Source organism: Peromyscus californicus, unplaced genomic scaffold, assembly GCF_007827085.1.
Source record: "Peromyscus californicus insignis strain IS unplaced genomic scaffold, ASM782708v3 Scaffold_5__1_contigs__length_169319896, whole genome shotgun sequence".
In the NCBI taxonomy this organism is placed as follows: domain Eukaryota; kingdom Metazoa; phylum Chordata; class Mammalia; order Rodentia; family Cricetidae; genus Peromyscus; species Peromyscus californicus.
The window spans coordinates 121,448,854-121,476,192 of record NW_026294573.1 but is presented as its reverse complement, the minus strand read 5'-3'; the positions used below and the strand labels follow the sequence as shown (position 1 = coordinate 121,476,192).

General features: G+C 41.4%; 2 protein-coding genes across 9 annotated transcripts in view; one reads left to right on the top strand and one right to left on the bottom strand.

Moving 5' to 3' along the window:
- The window catches only part of Mms22l (MMS22 like, DNA repair protein), a 124,555-nt gene extending 123,534 nt beyond the window's left edge, over nucleotides 1-1,021 (top strand). For both annotated transcript variants that reach the window (XM_052717756.1, XM_052717755.1), the window contains exon 25: nucleotides 705-1,021. In XM_052717756.1, the coding sequence (XP_052573716.1) occupies nucleotides 705-786 (82 nt within the window). In that variant the 3' untranslated portion in view covers nucleotides 787-1,021. The remainder of the gene's footprint in view (nucleotides 1-704) is intronic.
- Nucleotides 1,022-5,203: 4,182 nt separating this feature from the next.
- Nucleotides 5,204-27,339, bottom strand: part of Klhl32 (kelch like family member 32) — a 231,289-nt gene continuing 209,153 nt past the window's right edge. For 5 of the 7 annotated variants that reach the window (XM_052715093.1, XM_052715095.1, XM_052715094.1 and 2 more), the window contains 4 exons: nucleotides 24,998-25,056; nucleotides 21,155-21,347; nucleotides 18,929-19,023; nucleotides 5,204-9,808 (listed from right to left, as the gene is read on the bottom strand). In XM_052715093.1, coding sequence (XP_052571053.1) covers nucleotides 9,647-9,808; nucleotides 18,929-19,023; nucleotides 21,155-21,347; nucleotides 24,998-25,056 — 509 coding nt within the window. In that variant the 3' untranslated portion in view covers nucleotides 5,204-9,646. Of the gene's footprint in view, nucleotides 9,809-18,928; nucleotides 19,024-21,154; nucleotides 21,348-24,997; nucleotides 25,057-27,339 lie in introns of those variants that run through there. The other 2 variants (XM_052715096.1, XM_052715097.1) reach the window with 2 other exon arrangements.

Sequence of the window (27,339 nt, the reverse complement as noted above, 5' to 3'; positions counted from 1 at the left end):
CTCTACCTACATAAACCCTTTCCTTTCTGTAAAGAAAAAGGAAATCTCAAATACAAGAAGTACTACAGAATATTAGAAATAGCATTTTCTTTTCAAACTGCTATTCAAGTAAGGAGAAGGTAAAGAGAATATAGGACATGTGCCGCTGTTGTGGCCCTGATCTCTATTCTGGTGTAACACTTACTGTTCCATGTTTTTGTTGATGAAGCATCTCCCTATTGTAATCATGCCATCATTATCCTTAAGCAGTGTGCCATGAGCACGTTCTGTATAGATGGCCATTATATTATTTGAAATGGTTAATAAGCTTTCACATCATTTAACCTTCATTTTGTACATAAAAGTCCTACTAAGGACTGAATGAATTCTCACACCTGAGTTTACTCATTAGATACATGAAGCATTGTTTTTAAGTGTTGTGCCAACAGCCTTGGTGCAGTGGGAAGGGGCTTGGACCTGCCGAGGCTCAGTGTGCCGGGCTCTGCTGACTCCCCATGGGAGACTTCGATTTGGGGGATGTGGGGATGCAAGGTGGCTTGGGAAAGAGGGCTGGGGGGTAGGAGGAGGGAGGAGGGGGATCTGTGGATAGTATGTGGTGTGAGTAGAAAATTTCTTAATAAAGAAAAAAGAAGTGTTGTGCCAAATCTGCTAGATGGGTTAATAGACATTTATAAATACTTAAATGATTTTTTTTTCTTAAACAGGGAAGCATATAGCAAACTTCTGTCCCACCTAGGACAGGTGGGACAGGATGAGAAGAGGAGACTGGAAAGTGACAGAACATGATGCTGCTGCAGACTTCCTGGCTTCGATGTCTCTCAAGCTGCTCTGTGCCACTCCAGCTGGCACTTTAATTCATTGTGTAATGTCTCACAAATAATTTCCTTTTTACTGCGTGTATAAAATGTATAAATAAGGAACAGAGGCTGATTAGTGACTGTATAATAGGATCCTGGAACGTTGTGAAACTGCTCTATCTTGAAGAGTTTTTTAACTAAATTAAAGACTTTTCAAACCAGAACAGCTCTCTGTGAATGAGTATTATCCAGTTCATACTGGTCACCTGTTTAGTTGCTGGTTTGTTCTGTTGACTTTCATATCTTTTGTGTTCATACTCTTCTTTTTTTTTTTTTTTTTTCCCAAGTTACATTACTGGCCTATTTTGTTTGACTGTTTAAGGGAAAGTGAGTATCACGATACGAGGCTGTGTGTTTTCTTTGTTGTTATTTTTTTACATGTTTTAACTTTGAAGTGACTTGTTTTTTTATTATTGTTCTAGTGTTCCCTTAAGAAAACACTTCATCCTAACTCAAAAGGAAATACTGAGGATGTAGCTCAGTTGTAGAACACTGGACTGGGTCCCCAAATTACAAAAAAAGTAATGATGTTTAAAAAAATTAGGAAGTTTTTTAAAATGTAATCAGCATTCTCTAGTGCTTTCCTAATTCTAATCTCTGAAATCCAAATGTGTATGTTACTTATATAATTGTCCAGTGGTCTATTTTTCTCCCCAAATCAATTGTCATTACTTCCAACAAATGGATTCAAGGCTGTGAAAAACTACATAGCAAGGAATTTCCTTTCATTGTGTTAGTGACTAACTGGGCTAATGCTGTGTCGCACTGTTGGCTTCAGCAGCTAAAGCGCTTTGACTTCTTGTTCTGGTTATGAACCTAGCATTTAAACTGAGCCATCTCTATAGCTCAGGAGTTCTCATTTCTCTAAGGCAACTCAGAAAGGCTCTTAAAGAGGTTGGGAATAAAGCTTAGTGCAAGAGTGGTTTATATGGGGAACTGGGTTCAGTCCCCAGCACACATATACTCTGTGTGTGTGTGTGTGTGTGTGTGTGTGTGTGTGTGTGTGTGTGTACATGTGTGTTTACATATATAAACATAATGTAACATAACATGGCATGTCAGAGAGAGAGCAAGAGAGATCTCCTTTTCCCAGGGTAATTTACAAAGGTATTTCACAGATCAGGTATCACCAGTGACTCATGCCTATAGTTACAGAACTGGGGAAGCTTGTTCAGGAGGATTGTCACTAGTTCTCAACCAGTCTGAGCTAGAGTGAGAACCTGTCTCAAAACCAAAGAGAAAAGGCAAGGGGCTATGTTTTTGAGCCTGTGGCTTAAGAGTCAGAAACTTGGGGGATATGAGAAGCTGCTGCTTAGCTACTACATATTTAGAGCATAGGTGCTAAAGATAGTTAAGATTTGTTCTTGAAACTTAGTAACAAGTGATGACTCCAGGAAAAGTGCTCATCCCACAGATGTGAGGTCTGAGTAAGAAGAGGGCCTGGGAGCATGAAGCCAATGGGGCTGGGGTAGAGCAGGGATGGGATCAGATCCCTGGAGCTCAGAGCTGTAGATTCAGCGAGAGACTCACAAATGAAGGTGGAAAGCCTTGTTGAAGAAGGCATCCACCAGCCTCTGGTCTTCACACACACATGCTATGTGAATACAATACCACACACAGGAAATGTTTTCTATTTTAAAGAGGTTGGGTTTGCTTGTTTCAAGATATTTTTCTTCCCCTGCTGGGGAGTTGTGTCCCCTTCCCTGTAAAATCTTCAGTGACCCTTCTTCACTTGGTATTGTACTTATGTCTCCTTGCATTGCCAAGCTTTACTTGATGCCTGCTTCCATTAAAGCCCATGGTAGTTTAAATGAGAATGGCCCCCATAGGCTCCTTCCTGTGTTTGAAGGCTGGGTCCCCATTTAGTGAAACTGTTTGGGAAGGATTAGGAAGGGTGACTTTTTGGAGGAGATGTGTCACTGTGGGTGGACTCTGAGGTCAGGCCCATTCTCAAGCTGTCTCTGCCTGCAGCATGATGGTCTTGGATGAAGCTTCTGAAACTGGAAGCAAGTCCCCAATTAAATGCTTTATTTCAAATGTTGCCTCGGTCATGGTGTCGCCTCATAGGAATAGAAGAGTAACCAAGCCCCTTTTCCTTGAGGCTGCTTCCTGCACCACTGGAGGAAGCCATTGTCCTCTATTGCATCCAAATATGTTCTCATCTCTCATGATCTTTGGCCTCTCTGATGAAGGTTGAAAACCACATTCTATGGGAAAAGGGTAGATACTTAGAAGACATTTGGATACTATATCAGTTTGTTAATATGGTAGGAGGTTCTCCTCTGGGGTCTATGACCCCTTCAGCCGAGGGTTCTTGGCCAGGTTTACAGTACAAGGCATGAGTTTTCTCTTATTCAAATCCAATCATACACCTGTTACCCCCATAGTTGCTGCATTGACCACTGGGTCTGTATTTTCAGGCTGGTCATGATTGTAGTTCTCAAGGTTCACAGTTGGGTAGCACTGTGCTTCCCTTCTCTGCCAGCAGCCTGCATAGCACCCACCTTTCAACACCGTGGAAGGTGTCCACTGGGAAGGAACTTTTCCAGGACAGTATCTGCTGGATTTCTCCAAGTCCTGTGACCAAAGTGCAGTGCCTTTCACAGTAGGATCTCACCTCAAGTTCCAGAAGACAGCCAAAGGCAATAGTCTATTTTGGGAGGACCCAGGGATCTAACTCAGGTCATCAGACTGCACTGTGTGTGTATGTAGACAGAAAAAGGAGAGCAGAGGTGATGAATTTGAGGAGTGGCGGGAGGGACATGGGAGATGTTACAAAAAAGAGATGGAAGGAAAAATGCTGTAAATACCGTACTCACACATGAAACTCTCAAAAGTAAATAACTAAAAGGAAAAGGCTGGCTAAAGGGAAGGAGCAGGAGCACTTTTAGTTTCAGGCAGCCACATCAGGAATCTCATAATCACCTGTCCTCCAGCTTCAGGAAATCTGACGCCCTCTTTTGGCCTCTGCAGGCACCCGCACACCACATGTAGCAAACACTTACAAACATAAATAAAAAAAATCTTTTAAAATAAATAGTTGGGAGATAGTTTTAAAAGTATACAACATCCTTAGTAATCACAGAAATGCAAATTAAAACGTCTTACCCCAGTTAGAATGCCATTTATCAGGAAAGCAAATGCTGGCTAAGATGTGAGGGGAAGGGGAGACCTACTCACTATTAGAGTATGTCTTAGGGTTTCTGTTGCTGTGAAGAGACACTGTGACCACAGCAACTCTTAGAAGGAAACATTTAATTGGGACTGGCTTACAGTTCAGAGGTTTAGTCCATTATCATGGTGGGAAGCACGGCCACACACAGGCAAACATGGTGCTGGAGAGGTTCCGAGAGTGCCACATCCAGATCAGCAGTCAGCAGGGAAAGAGTGAGACACTGGGCCTGGCTTGAGCATTTGAGACCTCAAAGGCCACTCGCAGTGACGCACTTCTTCCAACAAGGCCACACCTTTTAATAGTGTCACTCCTATGGACCTATTGGGGCCATTTTCATTCAAATCACTAGAGAGTGCAAACTGATGTAGTCCACAGTGGAAATCAGTAGACCTTAAAAGGTTGACAGTGGGACTATGATAAGACACGGCTATACCACCTCTGGGCACACACCCAAAGGACTCTGTCCTACTACAGAGATAGTCGCTCAGCCATATTCTCTGCTGCCCTGTTCACAGTAGCAAGTGTCCTGATTGGTTTATTGCCAACTTGACACAAGTCAGAGTTTTCCAGGAAGAGAAAGCTCGGTTGAGCTAATGCCTCCATCAGATTGCCTGTATGCAAGTCTGTAGGGCATTTTTTGATTACTAATTGATAGAGAAGGGTCTAGTCCACTGGGAACCGTGTCACCTCTTAGTAGGTGGCTCAGGGTAGTATAAGAAAGTAAGGTGAGCAAGTCAGTAAGCAGTGTTCTTCCATGGCCTCTGCTTCAGTTCCTGCCTTAAGCTCCTGTCCTTCCCTTAAAAATGGACTACCAGTATAAGCTGAAATAAACCTTTCCCCTCCCAAGTTGTTTTTGGTCATGGTGTACATCACAGATGTAAAAAAATCAAATTCAGACAGCCATGAAATTGACAGTTTCTTTCAAGTTTCTTTTCTCCAGACTCACCAGCTTTCTCTGAACACTGTTCATTCTACACTCGGGTTCATTCAGCTGGCCGGTGTGGTGTATCGTCCTTTTTCATAAAGCCGAAAATTAATAAATTTCATTTCTATAGAAACTTAAAGCAGTTAAACAGGAAGAAAAATGTACATATTGGATATGTGAGCATTCCAGTCAAATACCTATAAAGCACCAGATGGGATAGGTATAAAAGATGATTGAAGGGCAACAGAGTGATGAAAATGTTTTATTGGACATTAAGATTTGGTTTTGATTTAAACTTCAATTTAATTAGCATCTAACTAGATGGTTTCCATGGGCAAGAAAAATTTGGAGGATCAGCTGCAAAAATCAATCAGTATTGAGTTCATTTGCACTAGGATTTCATAACTTTAAACATCTATATATCATTTTTTTTAAGTAAAATCATGTGGTGCATGATGTTTCAGTGATGGGCCTCACACACCAAGGTAATCCCATGAGATTATGGCAGATCTACAACATCCCCAACACCTAGGTACATAGTCATTGTAACATCACAGTGTAATATAGTCAATATAGTAGTGAGGCTGGGACAGGTGAGCCTACCACCCTGCCAGACACAGAACTATATATAGCACATACAACTATGCACAGTACATACTACTTCACGACAGACAACTTGGTGCTTTGCGTATTTATTCCCCCTCTTTGTTTTGGATTATATGCCTGCAGTATAAAAGTACTCAGCAGAACTTACTATCCAACAGTATGCCTTGTCACACCAGCACCACATATCTGGATAGCATCCAGAGGCCTCAAGTAGTGAACCACTACCACCTGTTGCGTTAGTACATTGATTTTTGCCTAAGGCTGCATTTCTCAGAATACATCCCAGCCACTAAGCAATGGATGACTGCATTTGATTCGTTTTACCATCTCAACATTTATTTAAGAAAATAGCGTGTTCATGTCTTAAGACTAATTGATGTTTATTATCCTGTGGCTTCTATCAGACCTTTCCTCAAGTTTGGTGGGTTTTTGTTTAGTAGGTTGTTTTGTTGAGACAGGGGCTCATTGTGTGAGTTCTGGCTCACTATGTAGCTCAGGCCACACTCAAACTTAGAATTCTTGCCTTAGGCATCCAAGTGGTAGGATTAACACACTGGCTTCACTTTTTAAAAGAAAGATTTCAGTTCTCTTCTGCCATATGGGTCCCAGGGCTCTAACGCAGGTCTACAAGCCTGGCGAGGAGCACCCTTTCTCCTTGTTAAGATATTTTCTCCTTAAATAACATGGGCTTATTTCCATGTATTCTCACTAAACATCTTTTTTTTTTCTCCTGTTAGGTTTTGTTGTTGGTTCTTTTCTTTTTTGAGTGTCCTGCCATATATCCCAGGCCAGCCTTAAACACACAATCCTCCTGCCTCAGCCTCCCACCAAGTACTGGAGTGATGGAGTGACAGGTGAACATCATCAGAATAACCACACTCAGTTCTCACAGGACCTTTGGCAGTTGAGATTTTATATAAAAATTTGTATGTTTCTGCAGTTTGGGAAACCCTTGAGGAAATCTGCTCTCTCTACATCCTACATCTTTTCTGCACTGAGCAAAACCAAATGCCTACCCTTCTTAGAGTCAAATGTATTGCCTACTCAAGCTAGAGTATAAAATTCCAGTAAAAACAGTGTGCTTTATTTGGTTAAGACAATCAACCAGTCTAGGATTCTAGCAAAACAGCATATTATTTCCTGTATTGATTAAACACAAGAGTTGTGTTTTCATCTGTATGGCAAGGTTACCTAGTTCAGTACCACCTGGTTATAGTTGACCAATTTTATTATTTTATTTATGTGTTTATTTGTGAAAGACAGGGGCAGAATGTCTGCCTCAGGCTGGCTTCTTTGGACTCTTGGTAGCCAAGAGTGACCTTGAATTCGGATCCTCTGACTTTCACTTCCCAAGCAAACTGGGATTACAGGCATGAACCACCACAGCTGTAGTACTGGAGATGGAACCCAGGCTTCCTGCAGGCGAGGCAAGCACTCTACCAGTTGGTTTACATCCACAGCCCTTCCTTAGAACTCCATTGTGCTGATAGTGGCCCAGTTCCTTACATGTTATAGTACTATTTTATGTGAAGTTTGTAGGTTGTTTGCATATAATAAAGATGAAAGATAGGTAGGTAAAATTTAATGTATGCACTTGACTTACATCATGTCCGTGATTACACAATGAAAATAAAGATGAGCCATGTTATCTAGAGAAACAGTGTCTGTTTTGTCCCTATTGCATTTATAATTTGTGGGAAACAGTTGAAGGTTTCCACTTCTACAGTAGCTGCAGGGGATGTTACACAGGTCCTTTAGGTGTGAGGGAAACAAGAAGGTACAAGAAGTGCCATAACTGTAATTTAATTGACATTGTAAAGACTGGGGGGCTTGTTGTATCTTATGTTGTAGACAGAGAACCATGTCTTTGCTAGCTTTTCCTCTCACAGCAGAATGAGTGTTGAAACTTGTTTTGTGTTTTAAAGTAAAATCCTCAAATGATGTTTAAATACTTCAAAGTCTTTTGGTCTTATATGGAAAATAAAATACAATAATAAAATAATTCTGAGGATTGAAAATAGAGGACAAATTACTGTAGGAAACTACACTAGAATAGTAGATAGGTATATAGTTGAGTATTTTGGGTGGGACTTGCTTATAATATACACAAAATATAATTTCATAGATTGTTTTTCTCATTGCAGATGATTTTGAGGAAAGGATCCAATTGTGCGATCTGGATGCTTTTTCTTTTTAGTAAAGGAGTGTGATAGTTTTGATGCTGTTCTTTGATTATAGATGTGAGGAATATTCTCACACTCTGCAAAAGTATACCATGAAGACCATCAAGGAGAAACTGGTAGTTTATGCTGGCTTAAGTGAATGGTTAGAAATGAATACAGAAAGTCTAAGGTTGTCAGTCAGGCAAGCTTTTCTTTTAAGCCATTTCCTTTCATTCAGGATATTGGACTGGGAACATAACTATTTATTTATTTACTGTAACATTGTTTAATGGTTTTACAAGGAAAAACTGCTAGAGAGAAGACTCATATGTCAAGTAGAAAGGTAAGTCTGAAACACCTGTTATTAAGGTCTGTGTTGCAAGAATTCAGGAGGGCAGGAATGAGCTTTCCTGACAGGACTACGTTGACTTCTGAAGGCTCATAGGCAGCCTTTAAAAGTGTTCTCTCCTTCATCTGCCCCTGCTGCCACTGCTCTGTCTGGACTCGTGTTTGTTCCCTTTCCTCCTCACCCTTTCTATCAATTCCTGTCCTTTAACCCAGGAACCAGATCATTTACATTTTTAGAACAGTGCTCTAGGTATCTTACTACAGTGCTTAAAGTTAGTGATTTGCTAAGGTAAAGAGATTGTTTTATTTGGGAGGATCATGACTTGGAGGCCAGCATAGCCACATAGCCAGTGGAAGTCATCCTGAACAAAAAGAAAAGGATTATTTTTCATTTACTTATGATGATTTTTAAAAAGTGGTTCCATGAGTAAAACAGACAAATTCTCCGACATAAGCACTGCTGACATGACTGAGCAGCTGCAAGAAAGCAACTTTTTAATAAAAATGACCTGAAGTCTCCACAAGACGAGAAAAAAACAAACATGTTGAGTTTAGCTTAAAATGTGATTATTAAGATGATTTATTTATTTGTAGTTGTAGATAAAGTAAACCCAAAAATCTAGACTAAAAAAAGAACTATGCATTATTAAAAGTGGTGATAATAAAAAATGTATTGGCAGTGGTGGAGAATCCCACAAGTCCTCAAGATTGACATAGCCTTTAATAACTTGGAAAATGTCCATTAGAACTGCCAGCTCTCACTTCAGACTTATGTCACAGCCTTCTGTGATGCCATGGGTAGTACGGCTAGATGAGGCATTTAAGAGAATTCTTTCAGGCAAGAATTTGTACAAGTTTAGGGATCTTTGGTGTTCCTACTTAGGATAGGTACAGTGTCTTTCTGATATTCTCAGACTCATTTATCCACAAGATGTGGTTCAGTTACAAGGTTCCAAAGAAACCTAAGCTTGTAAAGGTCTGACACAGGTCAGAGTAAGCAGGGTTGGAAATCTAACTTTTCCAAGTCCATTGCTCCTATCACCTTGAATAAGATATGGCACTTAGAGCTTCAGATGTCACCTGCTGAACCTCTTCTGAGCAGAGCTGCAGCACGTTAAGCTTTGAGAAGTCACACTCTGATGTTTAAGTAGTAAAAGGCAGAAGTACAGAAGATATGAGAAAACTGATGCCATGTGGAAAAGGTACCTTACTAACAATGTTACATGATCCTGGATGGCGCTGATTAGAACAGGGTACAAGGAATGTTTTAAAGATCCATGAAACAATAATGTGCCAGTAAGATGGCATTAAGCTGCACCACAACAAAAGTTATACATATTGTATGTTAACATACACGGAAAAGAAGTGACAGGATTCTCAATATGTTTTAGAAAAGTGTTCTGTTGTTGTTGTTGTTTTGTTTTTGTTTTTGTTTTTGCTAGTATTTATCACAAGTTTAGACCTGTAAAACAAGACAAGGAAGCACTGAGCACGGAGGATGTTCATGCCCCGTATCCAATGTCAAGCTCTCATTCGGTCTCCTGTTGATGCGGTCTGACAGAGCGCTGGCTTTTCAAATTGTGCCAATCCTGTGATGAGGCACCTGAAGAGTCTGAAGGTTAGGGCATGTGAAATATGGAGCCGGGAGGAAGCATGCTGCTATTCCGTTTGAAGCAAAGGGAAGTGTAGGTCCATAGAACACCTCTTCTTTGCCTTCTCTGCTTACATCCAGTACCTACACCAAAAGAGGGGAAGGATTACTCAAAAATGCATATGCATGAAAGAGAGCACTTAGCCATTACTATTTTTCTCTCTGGGTATATTAGTTACTTTTTTGTCTCTGTGATAAAATATGACCAAGAGCAATCGTGACCAATATGCCACACAGACTTGCCTACAGACCAATCTTATGGAGATAATTTTGCATTGTGGTTCCTCTTCTAAGATAATTTTAGTTTATTTCAAGTTGGCAGGAAAAAACAAAAACAAAATAGAACTGACCCTTTTTTCAACTTGACATAAAAACATAACACTATTCAACTATAATACTTCCTTCCTTGTTCATCCACGAGATCTCATATTAATACCAATATCTCAATAAAAGACACATTCCAAACTTTTAGAGTCCCACAGTCTTTAAAAATTCAAACATTTTAAAAGTTCAGTTTCTAGGTAACAAGGAGAGTTCATGGGGGGACACCCAGATCTCCCTGGGAAGGGGAAATAGAAGAGATTTTTGTAAGTGGACTGAGGGCAGGTGGGAATGGGAACATGAGTGATCAGGTTGAGGTGGGGCACAGAGAAGAGTGATGAGGGGGACTGTTGAGAGGGATGGGGCATTTTGGGGTCAGGCAGAAGCCTGGCACAGGGGAATCTCCCTGGAGTCTATGAGGAGGGCCCAGCTTAGGCTCCTAGCAATAGTGAGTAAGTAGCCTGAAACTGGCTGTCTCATCTCCTGTGACCAGATTGGTGCCTGGCCCAATTATCATCAGGTAGGCATCATGCAGCAGCTGATGGGGGCAGATATAGAGACCCACAGCCAAACAGGTGGGGTTCAGGAATCCTGTGGAAGAGGAGGAGAAAGGAATGTAGGAGCCAGAGGGTCAAGGACACCATGGGAAGGCTCACACAGTCAACTAACCTGGGCTTGTAGGGGCTTGCAGAGACTGACCCACCCAACAATCAGGGAGCCTCCATAGGACTGACCTAGGCATTCTGCATATATGTTACAGTTGTGAAGCTTGGTCCTCTTATGGAACTCCTAACAGCGGGGTGTCTCCGACTCCTTTACTTGCTTTTGGGACCCTACTTCTCATACTGGGTCACCTTGCCCGGCCTTAATACATGGGGAGATGCTCAGTCTTACTGCAATTTGATATGCCATGATTTATTGATACTAATAGGAGACCTGCCCTTTCCTGGATTGGGGGTTGGGAGAATGGGGGAGAAGGACTGGGAGGCAACTGTGGCCAGGATGTAAAATAAATAAATGAATAAAAAAAACTCACAGTTCAAAACCTCCTTAAAATACCCAAAGCTTCTAAATGGGGCTCCTGTAAAATCAGAACACAACTTGAACACTTTCTTACTCCAAGGGAAGAACCAGGGCACAGTCATATCCAAATCATAGTAGAACCAAAGTCCAGCAATGTAAACAGCTTAATGTCTGACATCTGGGACTCAAAATCTTCTGGGCTCTGTCTTCATTTCTCTAACTAATGTTTGCAGCACAGGCAGCTTGTCTCCTAGGCTCAGGCTAGCTCCACCCTACAGTTGCTGCTGCTCTCAGCAGTCATCTCATGGCAGAAAAAATATCCAAGCCTTCAAGGAGAGGAAGTAGGTGAGGGGATCCCTTAGGATAAGCAGTTGAAACCAACAAGGACATTGAAGCAGAGCAAAAAGGAGAACAATCATGGTTTGGTTATTGAGAAGGAGTTCATATTTTCATATGATCAACTGTCTTAGACACAGAGGTAAGTTGATTTTCTGGAGGGTTGGGGAAGAACCCAAGGAGTTGAGACAGAAGAGGTATGAGAAGGTGTTTCGTCTTGTCAACTTGACACAAGCTAGAGTTATCTGAGAAGAGGGAACCTCCACTGAGAAAATGCCTCCATAAGGCCCAAAGTTTAAATACCACATTTCTTCTGAAAACACATGGCCAGGTCTGTCACAGCAATATCCCCTGCAATAGTCCTGATCTCTGTCTTAGGGTTTCTCTAGCTGTGATAAAACACTATGAACAAAAGCAATCTGGGGAGGAAAAGGTTGATTTCAGCTTACAACTCCTAGGTCACACTCCATCACTAAGTGAAGTTAGGCTAGGAATCTGAAAGCGGGAAATGAGCAGAAGTTGTGGAGGAATACTACTTGCTGGCTGGCTTGCTCCTATGGCTTGCTCAGCCTGCTTTCTTATGTGCTCCAGGACCACTAGCCCAGGGGTGGCACCATCCTGAATGCCCTGGGCCCTCCCACATCAATCACTAATTAAGAAAATGCTTAATGGACTAGCCTACAGGCCAGCCTTATGGAGGCATTTTCTCAATGGAGGTTCCCTCTTCTCAGATAACTCTAGCTTGTGTCAAGTTGACAAGACGAAACACCTTCTCATACCTCTTCTGTCTCAACTCCTTGGGTTCTTCCCCAACCCTCCAGAAAATCAACTTACCTCTGTGTCTAAGACAGTTGATCATATGAAAATATGAACTCCTTCTCAATAACCAAAGCATGATTGTTCTCCTTTTTGCTCTGCTTCAATGTCCTTGTTGGTTTCAACTGCTTATCCTAAGGGATCCCCTCACCTACTTCCTCTCCTTGAAGGCTTGGATATTTTTTCTGCCATCAATATAAACATAGCCAGCATGCCCTCTTCCGGTCTGTTTCCAACTTCTTTTTCAGATAGCCTAATTGAAAATAGCTATCCATTGCCTAGCAGTTCCCTCCAGGGTTAAAACCCTTCATCTTGGAGGGAAACTTTTTAAGACACAGAATGTAAAAGGGAAGTAAAACAGGGTATTTCATGGAGGTGAGACAACGAGATGTTCTAAAGGGAGGTGAAACACTTCCATCCTGAAAGGAAGCTCCTTAAAACAGGAAGTAAACAACTCCAAATGGCTTCAGGAAGTCCCTGAAACTGATCTGATTCATTAATCCTCTCCTTCCCCAAAAAGTATAGAAACAATAAAGACTGATGAGAGTCCCTCTTGGCCAAGCTAGGCTTCACAGATACTCACACAAGCTGAGCATCAAGGAGAGACTCAGCCCCAGCAGCCTGAAAGAAAGAAACAGAGACCAACTGCCTGGCAGAGTCTCAGACCACCTGAGGCACTCTGAAAGGACACTATCCAACCTGTTGAGGTACCGGAAGGCTGTGTGGTGAGCACCAGGTTCCCAGCTTTTGGGAACTATCACTCATGCTGGGGTGGGCTTAGGTGACACAGTTGTCTTTGACTCATTTCTGCTCCTGTAAGTAACCCCTCACCCACATTCCTGCAACTCCAATAAAACTCGCTGGTTCACCAAATTGGACTTGGGTGTTATCCAAACTTTGGTCTGTCATTAGTTCCCTGTGTGGAGTGAGTAGACATTTGCTCGCATCTCCTTGGGAATAGTATCACACAACAATTACAGTCCTCTTAAACCAAATAGACTTATGTGTAGGTGTTCTCTAAAACTGCGGAGTTCTGTGCCTCCTTATTACCAAGAAAGGAGGAGCCTCTCTTCCTCCAGGAAGAGTGCTACTTCTATATGAACCAGTCTGGAGTGGTGGGAAACGCAGACAACCCCCCGCCCCCAGCCTTTGCATCTGAGCTCTGCTGACATTCCAACTCTAGGGGACAGTACCCAGCTGGGGATGCTGGCTGCCCTGTCTGGCTCGTCCCTCATCCTGGTAGTCTTTGGGCCCTGCCTTCTTAGTTTCCAAGCCTATTTTGTATCTAAGAAACTGAATTCTTTTATCAAGGTCATCACCAAAAGGCATGTCAACAGCATCCTCCAAAATTCCTAGCAACAAGTTACAAGAGCAACAACTATGCCTATCTCAGAAATGTTAACAATAGCCATGTCGTTTTGTGAGGATCTACCATTTGGATTAAACAATGACAATTCATGAAGTAAAATAATTTCTTTAGATTCTAGCGCTCCCTGACCTATGGATTCCCCAGAAATAGCGGCTACCACAGATGTATTGGTCACCTACTCTCCTTTATGCCACCTCCCTAACATTGGCCAGCCTCAGGCTGAACATGGAAACATTTCAGTCCTCTTCTCCTTTCCCTTTTGGGCCCCACAACTAGCCCAGCCGGGAAGTGGATTGCTGGCTCTGGTTCTTGCTCTAGAGCCCCCTCTGCAGGCCTTTTCCTGAATAACGCCTGTGCTGTTCTGGAATCGCTCCCTTTGGTTCCTTGCCAACCATTTATCAAAACCATACAAAGGCTAAGTACTGCCTTCAATTTACAGAGAAAAACAAAAATTAAGTGACTTTCTCAAGGTAACTTGGCTGTAAAATGTAAATTTTAATCCAAGGAGGTAGCCCAGAAGAGCAAGGACAATAATTATTGCCTCCCCCCACACAAAAAAGAATACATTTATAGAAGTCAAAATAACAGTGAGGTAATCACCCTGAGAGCTTTTGTGTGGTTCCCTGGGCCAACAGCGACTGCATATGTTAGGCAGATGTAATGTATTTAATCTGGGAAGGAAAAAGAAAGCTTTTGGCAGATTTTCTTCAAAGCACTCCCCTGTAAACTGGCAGGAAGAAGACGTGTGGGAAACAGCCGTGCCAGATTGGCAGCATATCCTCCAGCCAAGAGGAAGTGATAGGAAAGGAGAACAACAGTAGAATAATCTGGAAACAGACGAATCACCTGCACACTCACAGCTGCCCATATGTACTAGTCACCCCAGGCACACCAGATTAGAGTCAGGCTACATGCCAGACATCCAACTTCATGCCCACAAAATTAATAAGAGTGCCTTCATTTTTGTTTTGTTTTGGGTTTTTTTTTTTGCAGGATCTATATCCAGTAATTGTATTACTAGTGGTTCTAAACCTTCATATTTAGACAAATATTAATGTAAGAGCTTCTCAGCTTTCCTCAGTCTGCGCTGTCCTTACAGTGAATGGAGCAGCAGCATATGCTAACTTGGTAGTAGTTGAAATGGCTTCTCATGTGTCACCCCAGGTAGCTGACCCCACAAATGACTGTTAAATGAACCTGGATTAGAGGCCAGAGGAGAAGTCTGTTGAGACAAGAGTATTGGCTGGTATTTTCAAAGGAAAAAAAAAATTAGTCCTGGGTATTAATGAGAGAATCTCTGAAGCATTTGACTATGGTCTTCATTAATCAGCCCAGCTATTAGACTACTGGTTTCTAAGTTAATCTTGGATTATGAATCATTGTGGTTGGTGACAAAAATTTAAGCTTTGATAGTTTTAGTGTATGTGATTCTCACCACCACTCTGTAATTTTCCACATGTTCTGTAATTAGAAACTTGTACTGTCTAACCAACCTTTTCTCGTGGTCACCATTCCCACCTTCCATGGTCTTGCTTCTCCACTGGTTATTCTCCCAGCAGGTTCTAATCATGCTAGGGAAGTGGCCTGCTTTTAAACACTTAGCTGCTCTCTCCAGCCATTAATATGTACTGTTGGTACATGAAAATAAACAGATCTGCAGTCAACAACAAAGCAAAAATTTGTGAGCCTTAGTTAAGAGGAAAAGATACCCAGCAATTAGTTGCCAATAGCTGGAATGCACGATGCATGATCTAGAAGGCTATATTGTTGGGGCTCAAGAGATGGCTCAGAGGTTTAGAGTGCACACTGCTGTTGCAGAGGAGCAGAGTTCAGTTCCCAGCACCCATGATGGGGAACTCATAACTATTTCTAATTCTAGCTTCAGGTTAATCCAACACCTCTAGCTTCTGTAAACACATGCACTCACATTCTCAGAGGCACATACATACATACACATCATTTAAAAATGAATCTTTAAAAATGCTATTATCCATGAAGATTTGCTTTACAAACGTCTCTCTAAGTGATAAGCTATATGCTGATATGGGCACATCTATTAATTGTAAGGGTTCTTATAAATGTCTATTGGGCTAGAGACATGGCTCCGTGGATAAAGGACTTGGCCTGAAAGCATGAAGATCAAAGTTCAGATCCCCAGAACTCATGTAAAATTCAGACTGGTATAGTGGTCAGTTCTCATTCCAGCACTTGGGAGGCAGAGACAGGACCTGCCCATGAGCTGGGTTGCTAGCTGGAGTAGTCCGAACTAGAATTCCAAGTTCAGTGAGAGATCTTGTCTCCATAAATAAAGTCAAATACAATGGAGGAAGATACTTGCAAGCAACTACAGGGCTCCATATGCAAGTATACCCATACGCACATGTGCCCTATACACGTGCGAGCATGTGGACTTATGCACATCCCCACCACACAGGCACACAGCCATGTGAAAAGTGAAAGCAGGACTGGTGAGATGGTTTGGTGGTGCCAATGCTTGCTGCCAAGCCAGGCGACCTGCACCTACATGGCCAAAGAGGATCAACTCTGCAGGTTGTCATCTGACCTCCACATGGATACCATGGCTGGCAAGTGAACGTGCCTCTAACATACATACACAAATGTAAAACAGTATTAAAGAGAAAACTTTTTCTCGAGTTTTTCTAGACTTTGTAAAATCAGAGTGCTAGCCACAGGGATAGACAGAGTTGCCCAGAGACTAGATTCTGTTCATCAGTATGGCTACTGAAATACAGAATTACCTTTTTTTTTTTTTTAAAGAAATATACTGATATATTTCATTATGTGATCTTAAAGGTAAAACTCATTCCATTTACACAAGCACTTATTAAAACTTCAAAAATCTGTTTTTTAGTATTACCTTAATACTGAGGAAACTCTGGAATATCATGTCCTCAGTGGTTTAAAACATACTTGCACACCTGCATTTCTTGAATAAAATTTGGAATAACCAGACATTACCAATAATGAATCAGTGGACAAGCAGGATGGCTTCATGTTGATGTCAAGAGCACTTGCTGCTCTTGCAGAAGACCCAGGTTTGATTCTCTCTTCTGGCTTCTGTTGGAACTGCATGCATGTGGTACCCAGACATATATGCAGGCAAAACACTCGTGCACACAAATAAATAATTAAAAAGTTTTGAAAAGTTTAGTGTACAAGGTTAGTGAGCCACTTAATATTTGGGGATAAAACAAATTATATCACTATGAATTGGCTTTTGGTTTGGTTTGTTTTTAAAATGTTCTGTCTTACACATTAACTTGCCAAAATAGGAGACTTGAAAAAGTTTTGAGGTGTGACCACATTGTGCTCTCCTAAAGTTGACATGTTGGAAGATTTTCTTGTTTTTCTCTTAGAGTATTAATTTATCTCTTATTCATAGAGCCAATCCAGCATTAATGTTAGTAGAAATATAATCATGTCTTGACTTTTGCAACTTAATGAAAATGCAAACCTAATTCCACTGTAGAAATAATCTAATGACATTTCGTAGGCCACTTACAACACAGCATTCTGGCACCATGGAACACTCCTGCCCAATCCGATGTCTTCGCAGTTCTGAAAAGTGGGAAGCAAAGACCCAAAGGACTGAACACTGCAAAACACATGCTTGGGTGAAGCCAAGCCCCTCCTCGGGAGAGAATGGTGCTCATGTGTTAGAGGCAGCTGCTGCTTGTGCTCACATTTGTCTACGGTGTTACTGTTTCCTAGTGACTACCTTGCTCTTGTTTTTATTGTCTTCTACTTTGAGTTTATTTCTAAGTTCATTTTCTAGCTTGTTAAGCTACATGTGTCCCACATTTTGCTGCATATTGCTTTTATTATTACAAAGTCCTAAGGTTCTTTTATTATGACTTTCAACTCACTTTTCTGGCAGTATGCTTTTTGATTTCCAGCTATGGAGAGGTTTAATTTTGCATTTTGTTAAGCTCAAATTTACCTGCATTGTATTAGCAATACATAAGACAGTTTTTTAGATCTCTCCACTTAGCTTTATGTAAAGCATGACTGAGTTTTATGAACGTTTCCCTGTGTGCTAAGAAAAATGAGTTCTAGCTATTCACTGTAAAACTCAGGCCTATTCAACCAAAGATGGCAATCATGCTTTCCATATCTACTGGATCTCTGAGAGTAACAGAAATATGTAAGATCCTCAGGAAAATCTGTGGTGAGACAAATCACAAGGAGAAAAGATAAACGATAGCATGAAAATAGAGGAGAACTATAACTAACATAATACAGCAAGTAGACATTAGCAGACAACATGGAGAAGCTCCTTAACAAGCACATACTGTGCGTATGTGATACATGGGGTATCCCTTAGGAGATATGACTGAAAAGTAAAAAGTTGGAATTGTCAGGTGTGGTGGTGCATACCTTTAATCCCAGCACTCTGGCAACAGACTGCCAGATCTCTAGAGTTTGAGGCCACCCTGGTCTACATGATGAGTTTCAGGCAGGCCAGGGCTGTATAGTGAGGCTATATATTGTCTCAAAATAATAGTAATAGTAGTGATGATGATGATGATGATGATGATAATGATGATGATAATGATGATGCTAGAATCATTCTGCAACTATTAAAATATTAAAACAATTTTCAAAAGTCTTCCCACAAAGATTAGGTTTAAAAATATGAGTTGTTATAAGGATATGTTAGATAAGTCAGGGCTAAGACACATCAAGATTTTACCAGAGAACATGTGAAAAAGAAAATGGGTAAGAATTACAAAGAGCACTAGGAGCTACATGTAACAACAAAGTATGTGTTTCTGCTTTGAGAGACTCAGCTGGCATCCTGCCAAGGCAAGCTTGCCTGGTTCACTTGTGAAATGCTAGGGCTCTTCTTCGGGGCAGAAGCTGTGCTATCATAGACTACCCATAAACCACTATTGCTAGGAACCTCTGCCAGGGAGGAAGAACGCCTCTGCAGGTGACAATTATGAAAATGAAGAAAATGTGATATACAAAATGCATTAAGATGGGGTATCTTTAAACTGATTGGAGCACAAAGTACTATTGCCAAAGTTTCTTTCCTTTTTAAGTATCAAAAAAGGGGGTAAGCTATCCAACATTTTCCATTTCTAGTATATTTTATAGATATTTTAAAGTTTGTCCCCATCATAATTTTTTAAAAGGTCTCAATCATTTAGTAGGCATCATTTCTAGGATAGAAGATACAGGCTGCAGTGGCTATACAAAGAAAGGGACCTTGAGCCTCTTTCTGCACATTAAATAGCTCCTTCTGCAGCTGAATTGCAAAACATAACCTCGCTGAACCACTCGCACGAACTTCAAAGGGAACTTCAACCACTCACCTGGATACAAGCCAGAGGCTCATTTGTCCAAATTGAATATCCACCAACTAAATATATTCTCCCATTATGGACAGCAACTCCAGATTCATTCTGGCCTAAAGTAAAGAGAATTGAATAAAAAGAAAAAAAATTCCGTTTCTTACATGCTTTAATTAACCCTTTTGCCACCGAGGGATACAATTTCCCCCTGTGGCATGCTTGTGTACTCCACAGGAATTTCGCAGCAATTAATCACTGTCTCCAGAACTACAATGAATTAGCCAGTACTTCTCAAAGAGTGAATCTGTGTCGAGTTAGGACCAGACCAAAATATCTATTAACCAAACCTTACTAAATGTAGCACTCCATAGAGTAATAGTAAGTTACATAGAACCAATAATTTCATATTATTCTCGATGTCATTAGTTTATGGTGGTGGAAACAAGGGATGTTTTAGATGTGTAAGACGTCCATTGTGCTCCATGTAGCATTTGTGCCAACAAATATAGACACGTGCTTGCCTTTATAAAGTGACAAATGCAACCCCAAGGCGTAATAACAGCCCCGCCCCCACCCCATGCCTCACACGAAGACAAATGGCCAACAAGGCAGATGAAGGTGCGACCCTTCTTCCTTTACATCATCACCAGTTCTAAGATTATATTAACGTTCCCAAGCTGAGACCAGTCTACATCATCCCCAGATACTGACACGCCAAAATGATGAAAGGATTCCCCTCCCATTTCAAAAGAGAAGACAGAAGAACTCTCTAGCACACATTCTTCCCCGCAGGCAATCAGAGAGTGAAAGTCTCTTTTTATTGATGAGCTGACACAGGATTGACTGGAGTAATAAATAAGTTGGAGGCAGAATCCCAGATCCAGGGATCTAGGATCTAAGATGCCACACTACCTGAGAGATCAGAACTTACAAGAGGCCTACAAATCATTTCACCGAAAGAGGAGCTTGATATGAAGCATCCAAATCCCTGGTTGTGTTCCCAGTGCAGCCTCCCAATAGCCTCTGTGAGTGACTGAATGCTCACTCTGCATTTTAAATGTTTTCAAGAACTGCTCAAACCAACCATTTACAGTTGGTGATTTTCCTGACTTAAAGCAGCCCTGCAAGGATCCTACCATTGGTGGCTGTTAATCACAGGAGCTGATAAGAGAGAGAGAGTTGTCAGCTCCATCTAGGACATCAGGGTAAGCGCATTATTACTACGTTTACTCTATTCCTTTGTGTGATGAGTAGGATCCACATGTCTGATTGCTCTGCAGAGATGCATAGGTAGGGATGCGTGGCTGGAAAGGCTCAAATTCACAAAGCTGCTCGAAAGTCTCATTTCCAGACTACACACAGAAATAATACACGGCAGTGACAAAAATTGAAGACCACCATTTTCCTAAACTCCCAAGAGATAAAAGAGGACGAGGCAGTGAGAAGTTGAACTTCTTGGGGCTGGGGATGTGGTGTAGTTGGTAGAGTGCTTGCCTAGCATGTGCTTGGGTTCAATTCCCAGCACTGTATACAAATTGACATGGTAGAGCACAGATGTAACCCCAGTAAAGATGGAGGAGGACAGAAGAGGATCAGAAGGTCTTTGGTGCCATTCTGATATGCGTGAGATCCTGATTTTTTAAGAAAAGGAAAAAATAATTATTAACTCTTTGGGTACCTTTTTCCTCCTACACATATCAAAGTGTTCACATGAATATCCATTGAGGAAAAGCAAGTTGATATGCTTCTCTTTACCATTTGAGAATGTACACAAAGGCAAAATAGAAACTAGATTCCCAGCCACCTGAAGGAGCCCAGTCTCTAGCTATAAATCATGCATGTCTTCCTGGATAAAGAAAACAATTTGTATGACCCACTGTTCACATAATATTTGGGGATGTACTCTAGATGTTCAAGAAACAAGTTTGGGGATGTTTTGAATCTCTATTCTAGTTTTTGTTTTGGTCTTTATTTTTAGACATTTAAAAATATTTTTTAATTTTATTTTTATGTGTGTTTTGTCTGTGTGTGTATCTGTGTACTTACTACATGTGTTCCTGATAGCCTTGGAGGCCAAAAGGGGGCTTAAGATCTCCTGGGACTGGAATTACAAACAGTTGTGAGCTGCTTTCAGGGTGCTGGGTATCCAACCCGGGGCCTATAGAAGAGCAACCAGTACTCGTAACTACTTGGTCATCTCTCCAGCCCCTATTTTTGTTTTTAAATAGCTTAACCAAAGATACTTGCCGGTTAACAAGTTGAAATTACAGCGTGTCCACTGGTCAGTGTCAATGTTGTAAGAATCTATATGGCGCACAAGAATCCGGTCATTATTGTAGTCTAGGTCATTGCCTCCAAGAACATAAAGTTTTCTCTGGACAGCAGCCATGGAGTGGTAGACCCTTCTCTGTAGCATGGGGCTGCGGGTTATCCACTTATTCTGAAAAAGAAAAAAGAGAGAGAATCAGGTGCACTGGTTTAAAAAGACCTCACAAATAGCCAAGGCGGTGGTGCCTCACTAGCAATGAGAACACCAATGTCAACTTGCATCTTATTTGCATATTATTTGTGTGTTGAAAGGAATGGGTTGTGTACGTGAAAACAAGAAAGAACTACATAATCCTCGCTTGTGGCTTACATTTTAAAAAGAAAATTCAGGAGGTTTGCATTTTATAGGGCATTTTGCATTTTATAATGCAACTTTAAAATTTCATGATGCTTAGCTCATGGAAATTACTTAGGTTTAAGCACATGGCCGGGTATAGTGTAGAACATACTGTAATAATCAAAACAGTCTAGATCAAAACTATGCAAGCCATAATTCATGTGCAGTCTTAAGCAATCCACTGACCCCACCCCTTACCCCCATGTACTCATCTCCTAATCTCCACAACGGGGATAATAAAACCTGCATGACATCCAGTTATGATGTAGAAAATGCCTCACATGTAATAAATGTCTAGTACATGCTCACTGTTTTAAAAATACAGCATTTGAGGACATGTATGGTGGTGCATGCCTTTAATTCCAGCACTCAGGAGGCAGAGGCAGGTGGATGTCTGTGAGTTCAAAGCCAACCTGGTCTACATATTGAATTTCGGGCCAGACAGTGCTACATAGTGAGATTGTGTCTCAATAAAGGGGGAAGGGTATATAAACATGGAGGAAACAAGGCCCCAGGTAAGTTAGGGTAAAGGTAACTTTCCTGTTCTTTCCAAAATTAACCTGAGACCAGAGGACAAGTTAAGATTCACAAACTTACTGTTTCCTTTGTATTGAATCCTCCCACACTTTAACACATATAAAATTATGTCTTTTGCCAACTAGGATAGCGTTAGGTCTAGACATATTTATTTATATTGGTAGAAGGCCAAGCTTTATATGACAATGTTAAGGAATGGAGAAGTCTTTAATATTTGGCTCTAGATTATCCTCAATAATAAGGATTGTAAGATCAGCCATCTTAACATAAGATTCCTATTTAAAATGCAATACAAATTTTAAAATTATCTGAGAATCAACCATGGCTTTAAATTTAAATTTCAACTAACCAATTGACAGACAAGAAAACTGAATGATAGATCAGTAAATAAACCTAACCACTTCCTTCCTCATAGACACTCAACGTATAGGAAGAACCTCATTTCCTTTCTGCCAAGACAAAATTGGAATTGAACCAGAAAAATCATATGATGTTTTGCATGCACAGAATTTCACCAGTTCACAAAGCTGTAAGAAAAAAGCAATCTACAAGCATAAACATGCTTGTATAAACATTGGCATATATACTATATACTATAGGCACTTCTGTACACTATAGGCACACACACTGTGACATCTATTCACTATAGGTACACACACTGTGACATCTATTCACTATAGGCACACACAGTGTGACATCTATTCACTATAGGCACACACACTGTGACATCTGTTCACTACAGGCACACACACTGTGGCATCTATTCACTACAGGCACACACACTGTGACATCTGTTCACTATAGGCACACACACTGTGACATCTATTCACTACAGGCACACACACTGTGACATCTATTCACTATAGGCACACACAGTGTGACATCTATTCACTATAGGCACACACACTGTGACATCTATTCACTATAGGCACACACACTGTGACATCTATTCACTACAGGCACACACACTGTGACATCTGTTCACTATAGGCACACACACTGTGACATCTCTTCACTATAGGCACACACACTGTGACATCTATTCACTACAGGCACGCACACTGTGACATCTATTCACTATAGGCACACACACTGTGACATCTATTCACTACAGGCACGCACACTGTGACATCTATTCACTACAGGCACACACACTGTGACATCTATTCACTACAGGCACGCACACTGTGACATCTATTCACTATAGGCACACACACTGTGACATCTACTCACTACAGGCACACACCCTATGGCATTTATTTGTTATAGGCATGTATTTGCTCATTTCTAATTTCTTGTGGTATACTGCAGAAAAAAAAGAAGTTGTTTAGTTTGAGAGGCTTATACTGTCTGGTCCCTCTGAACACAGAATCTCCCCAATCAAATACAGTCTTTAATAAATAGTCAAAGCTAGATTTCAGACATTTTGCTAAGAAATATCTTTAATGCATTATGCTTGAGTGAATTTTAAAATTCTGACGATGCTTATCTTGGGTGTTCTCTATGCGATAACCTATTACAGTATTAGGAATCAGTGTTTGCATTAGCAGTCCAGTCCCCTGCCACAAGACTGTAGATGCCATCTGGTTTGCAAAGCCTGCCTACATCCCCTGATTATATCTTTAGCTTCCTTCACGGCAATGCCTGCCAGGTGAGCCGCCACCCGCTGCAAAGGCAAAGAAGCAGAGAGGCCTGGTGGGGTCATTCCTAATAAGCTAGCGTGTGAATACTAATCAGTGGTGGGAAGCAGAGGTCACCCCAGCCTGCCTGTTGGCAGGTAGCGATGTGCTCTGTGGCAGATGGCAGGCATTATCGACTCTCCACAAAGGCCTAGAAGAGAAATCAGCACCAGGGCTGAATGATAGAGTTATTGAGATTCTGAGCAAGATGCAAGCAGATGTGATGTTTGCCAGTACCCACCGTAAACAATATGCCAGCAGAATTTTTAAAAAAGAGCATGTGTGTACAAACACGAAACTGAACTCATTTAAGCAATGCTAATGCCGTCTTCCTCCTTAACCATGTGTGCACCAAACTCAGGCTTCTGCAATTAGTGGTCCCTCGTGAGACAGCTGACCCATGAACATTCATTCTCTGCAATCTACAACTTTTAATAGTATCAGGAGACACACTTGTAAAAAGAGAAATGCCCTCCTCAGTCAAGTCATTATAAAAAAATCCAGCAGGAACACTGGGGGCGCTATGCACACACTTGTAGGACCTTACCAGACGCAACCTGCCAAAGTCAACCTGTGGTTTCACATCCAAATATTGCTAGCTGGTGGATATTAAACCTCCACGTCACACCATTTTGGAATACTGATACAATCAAGAAATATTTAGATATCCCAGTCCTGGAAATAGTAAAATTCCTAAGATTTTGCCCTTTTGAAGATACTTTGATAGAAGGAAAAGAGAATTAAAAACATGTCTCGCTTTAGGGGAAAAAGGGAATTAAGTGTGCACCAAAAGTACACGGAAAGGACCGTCTGTTAGAGGCATACCATTCCCAGACTCTTTCAGACACTTCTGATCTGTACTATTCCAGAACACTGTTGGCTATGATAAGTCAAATGACAGTATTTGACTTGAGAATGACAAAGTCATCGTGATGTTTCCTGCCCCAAATGGCATCCCTTCCAGAAGGACATAGGTGCAAACCAAATCCTCTCTACAGAATGCAAAGCTCTATGTCGTTGTGTGTAGCATGCAACTGCAGGAGCTTAACTTTTGCAATAATAATGAGGAACCAAAAGTATTCCCCTAGATGCTTTCTTCTCCCTGTGTAGCTTAAGGTGCATTTGTGTGGCATTCCAATGAATACTTCCCGTGGAAATCTTTTGTAAATGCATTTTAACTAAGGTAATGACTTCTTATGAAGTTCTTACCTGGTTGGGTTCATACACCATCAGTCTGTTCTGATACTGTGCCGTGTTAGTTACCCCACCTGTAATGGAGTAGCACAGGTTAGACCTTTCCAAAATAAGTAGGAGCTACAATTAAAGGACAATCAGCTACTGTCGAGCATCTTTGTATGCTATCAAAGAAAACCCATGACATAATTTTAAGAAGTTTATTGTAGGGGGGTGTGGGATGAGAGGAGAGAATGTAGGCAGAGGTGACTGGAATTGGGAGACATCTGAGGGGCGGTGTGGAAACCTAGTGCAGTGGAACCTCCCTGAAATCTATGAGGGTGATTCCTAGTAATGAGGGATATGAAGCCTGCACTGTCCAAACTGGGACATCAACCCAACCCCAAAATCTTCGACCTACAATCTGTCCTGCCTCCAAGATGTGCTGAAGTAATGGTGGTGCAGAGCTTGTGGGAGTGGCCAACCAATGACTGGTCTAACTTGAGGCCCATAACACAAGAGAGGGCCCATACCCAACATTGCCTGATGGCCAGGAACCAGAGGCTGGATAGCCAAAAATGCAGGACAGAGTAAACACAACTAGCCAAAGGGGGGAAAAAGTCAATGAAATGATTCCTAATGACATTCTGCTGTACTCATAGTACAAAGTCTAGTCCAATCATTGTCAGAGAGACTTCATCCAGCAACTGATGGGAGCAGATGCAGAGACCCACAGCCAAACATTAGGCAGTGAGCTTGGGAAACCCACACAGAAGAGGGAGGAAGGATCATAGGAGCCAGAGTTGTCAAGGACACTACAAGAACACAGCCCACAGAATCAACTAAGCAGACCTCATAGGGGCTCACAGAGACTGAAGCGGCAGGAGCTTGCATGGGTCTGCATTAGATCCTCAGCATGTATGTTATGGGTGTGTAGTTTGGTGTTCTTGTGGGACTCCCAACAGTGGCAACAGGGGGTGTCTCTGACTCTTTTGCCTGTTTTGGGGACTCTTTTCCTCCTACTGGGTTGCCTCATCCAGCCTTGATACGAGGGTTTGTGCCAAATCTTATCGTAACTTGTCATCCTATGCTGTGCTCGGTTGATATCCCTGGGAGGCCTGCTCTTTTCTGAAGGGAAACAGAGAAGTGGATCTGGAGCAGGGTAGAAGGTGGGGGAGGGAACTAGGAGGGAAGGGAAACTGCAGTTGGGATGTATTGTATGAGATATGAATAAGTAAGAGGAAGAAACTTAGTGTAGAAGAAGCAGATTCCTCTTCCAGAAGTATTGTGGTAGCAATCTGCTTGAGAGCAAGCCGTGAGTAGTCGCTAATAACAGCAAAGTGCTCTGCTCTGCATGGCCAGCTGCTCTGCATGGCCAGCTGCTCTGCATGGCCAGATACAGGGGCAAAGGGGTGGGGTGGCACAGTGCACACAGAGTAAGTTTCTCTCTATAGAATTTATTCTAGGGACAGAGTTGCATAGACTGTCCCTGTCCCTAGCTAGGTTAGCAATGTTAGAGCTCTAAGCTCTGTGCATTAGCAGGGTGATAGCTTTGTATTTCTTTGGAAGAACCACATATAGCAAAAGGCGTTATCTGTCAAGATAGTTAGGGCCAGAACTGTGTAGGAGGAAACAACAATATCCATGAATGTGCCACAGCGAAAAAATACAGAAGTCATATCTAATAATACATTTTCAGTTTGCTGAAAATGATATCTCAATATGAAATCCATATAAAATGTACTGAGTTTTTTTTTCCACACAAAATCTTCAAAATCCAGGGTGCATCGGATATGGCACAGCTAAGTCACATTCCAAACACTGACTGTGACAAGTGGAGCTAGTGGGCCCTGGGCACCAAATGGGACAGCACACACTAAACTTCGTGCAATCGCTTCAGTCAACTTAAAAAGAAATTCTCTTTACAGTGCTTCTATCTAAGAGACCAGACTTTCTGCTTAACTAGAAACCATAAAAGTCAGTACTTTTAACTGTTTTTCCTACCTGTCCCCACAGAGGTTGAGGATACTTAATCTAAAATTCTAAAGCCTAAAAATCACCCAAATCTGAAACTTTTTGAATGCAGGCATATTAACACAAGTAGACAATCTCACAGCTGACCTCAAGTAAGATGCCACAGTAAAAACACAGGAACCACTAAAAATTTGTATGAAATTATCTTCCGATTCTGTGCATGAGGTTAAATGAATTTTATGTTTAAAGATGGTTGCCATCCCTAAGACATTTGATCATACATATACAACTATCAGAAAATCTGGAAATCTGAATGTGTCCAAACACTTCTAGTTCCAAGCGTTTTGGACAAGGGATGCTCAGCTCTTACACGTTTCTCTTCATGTTTGTGCTGTACGGTGAAC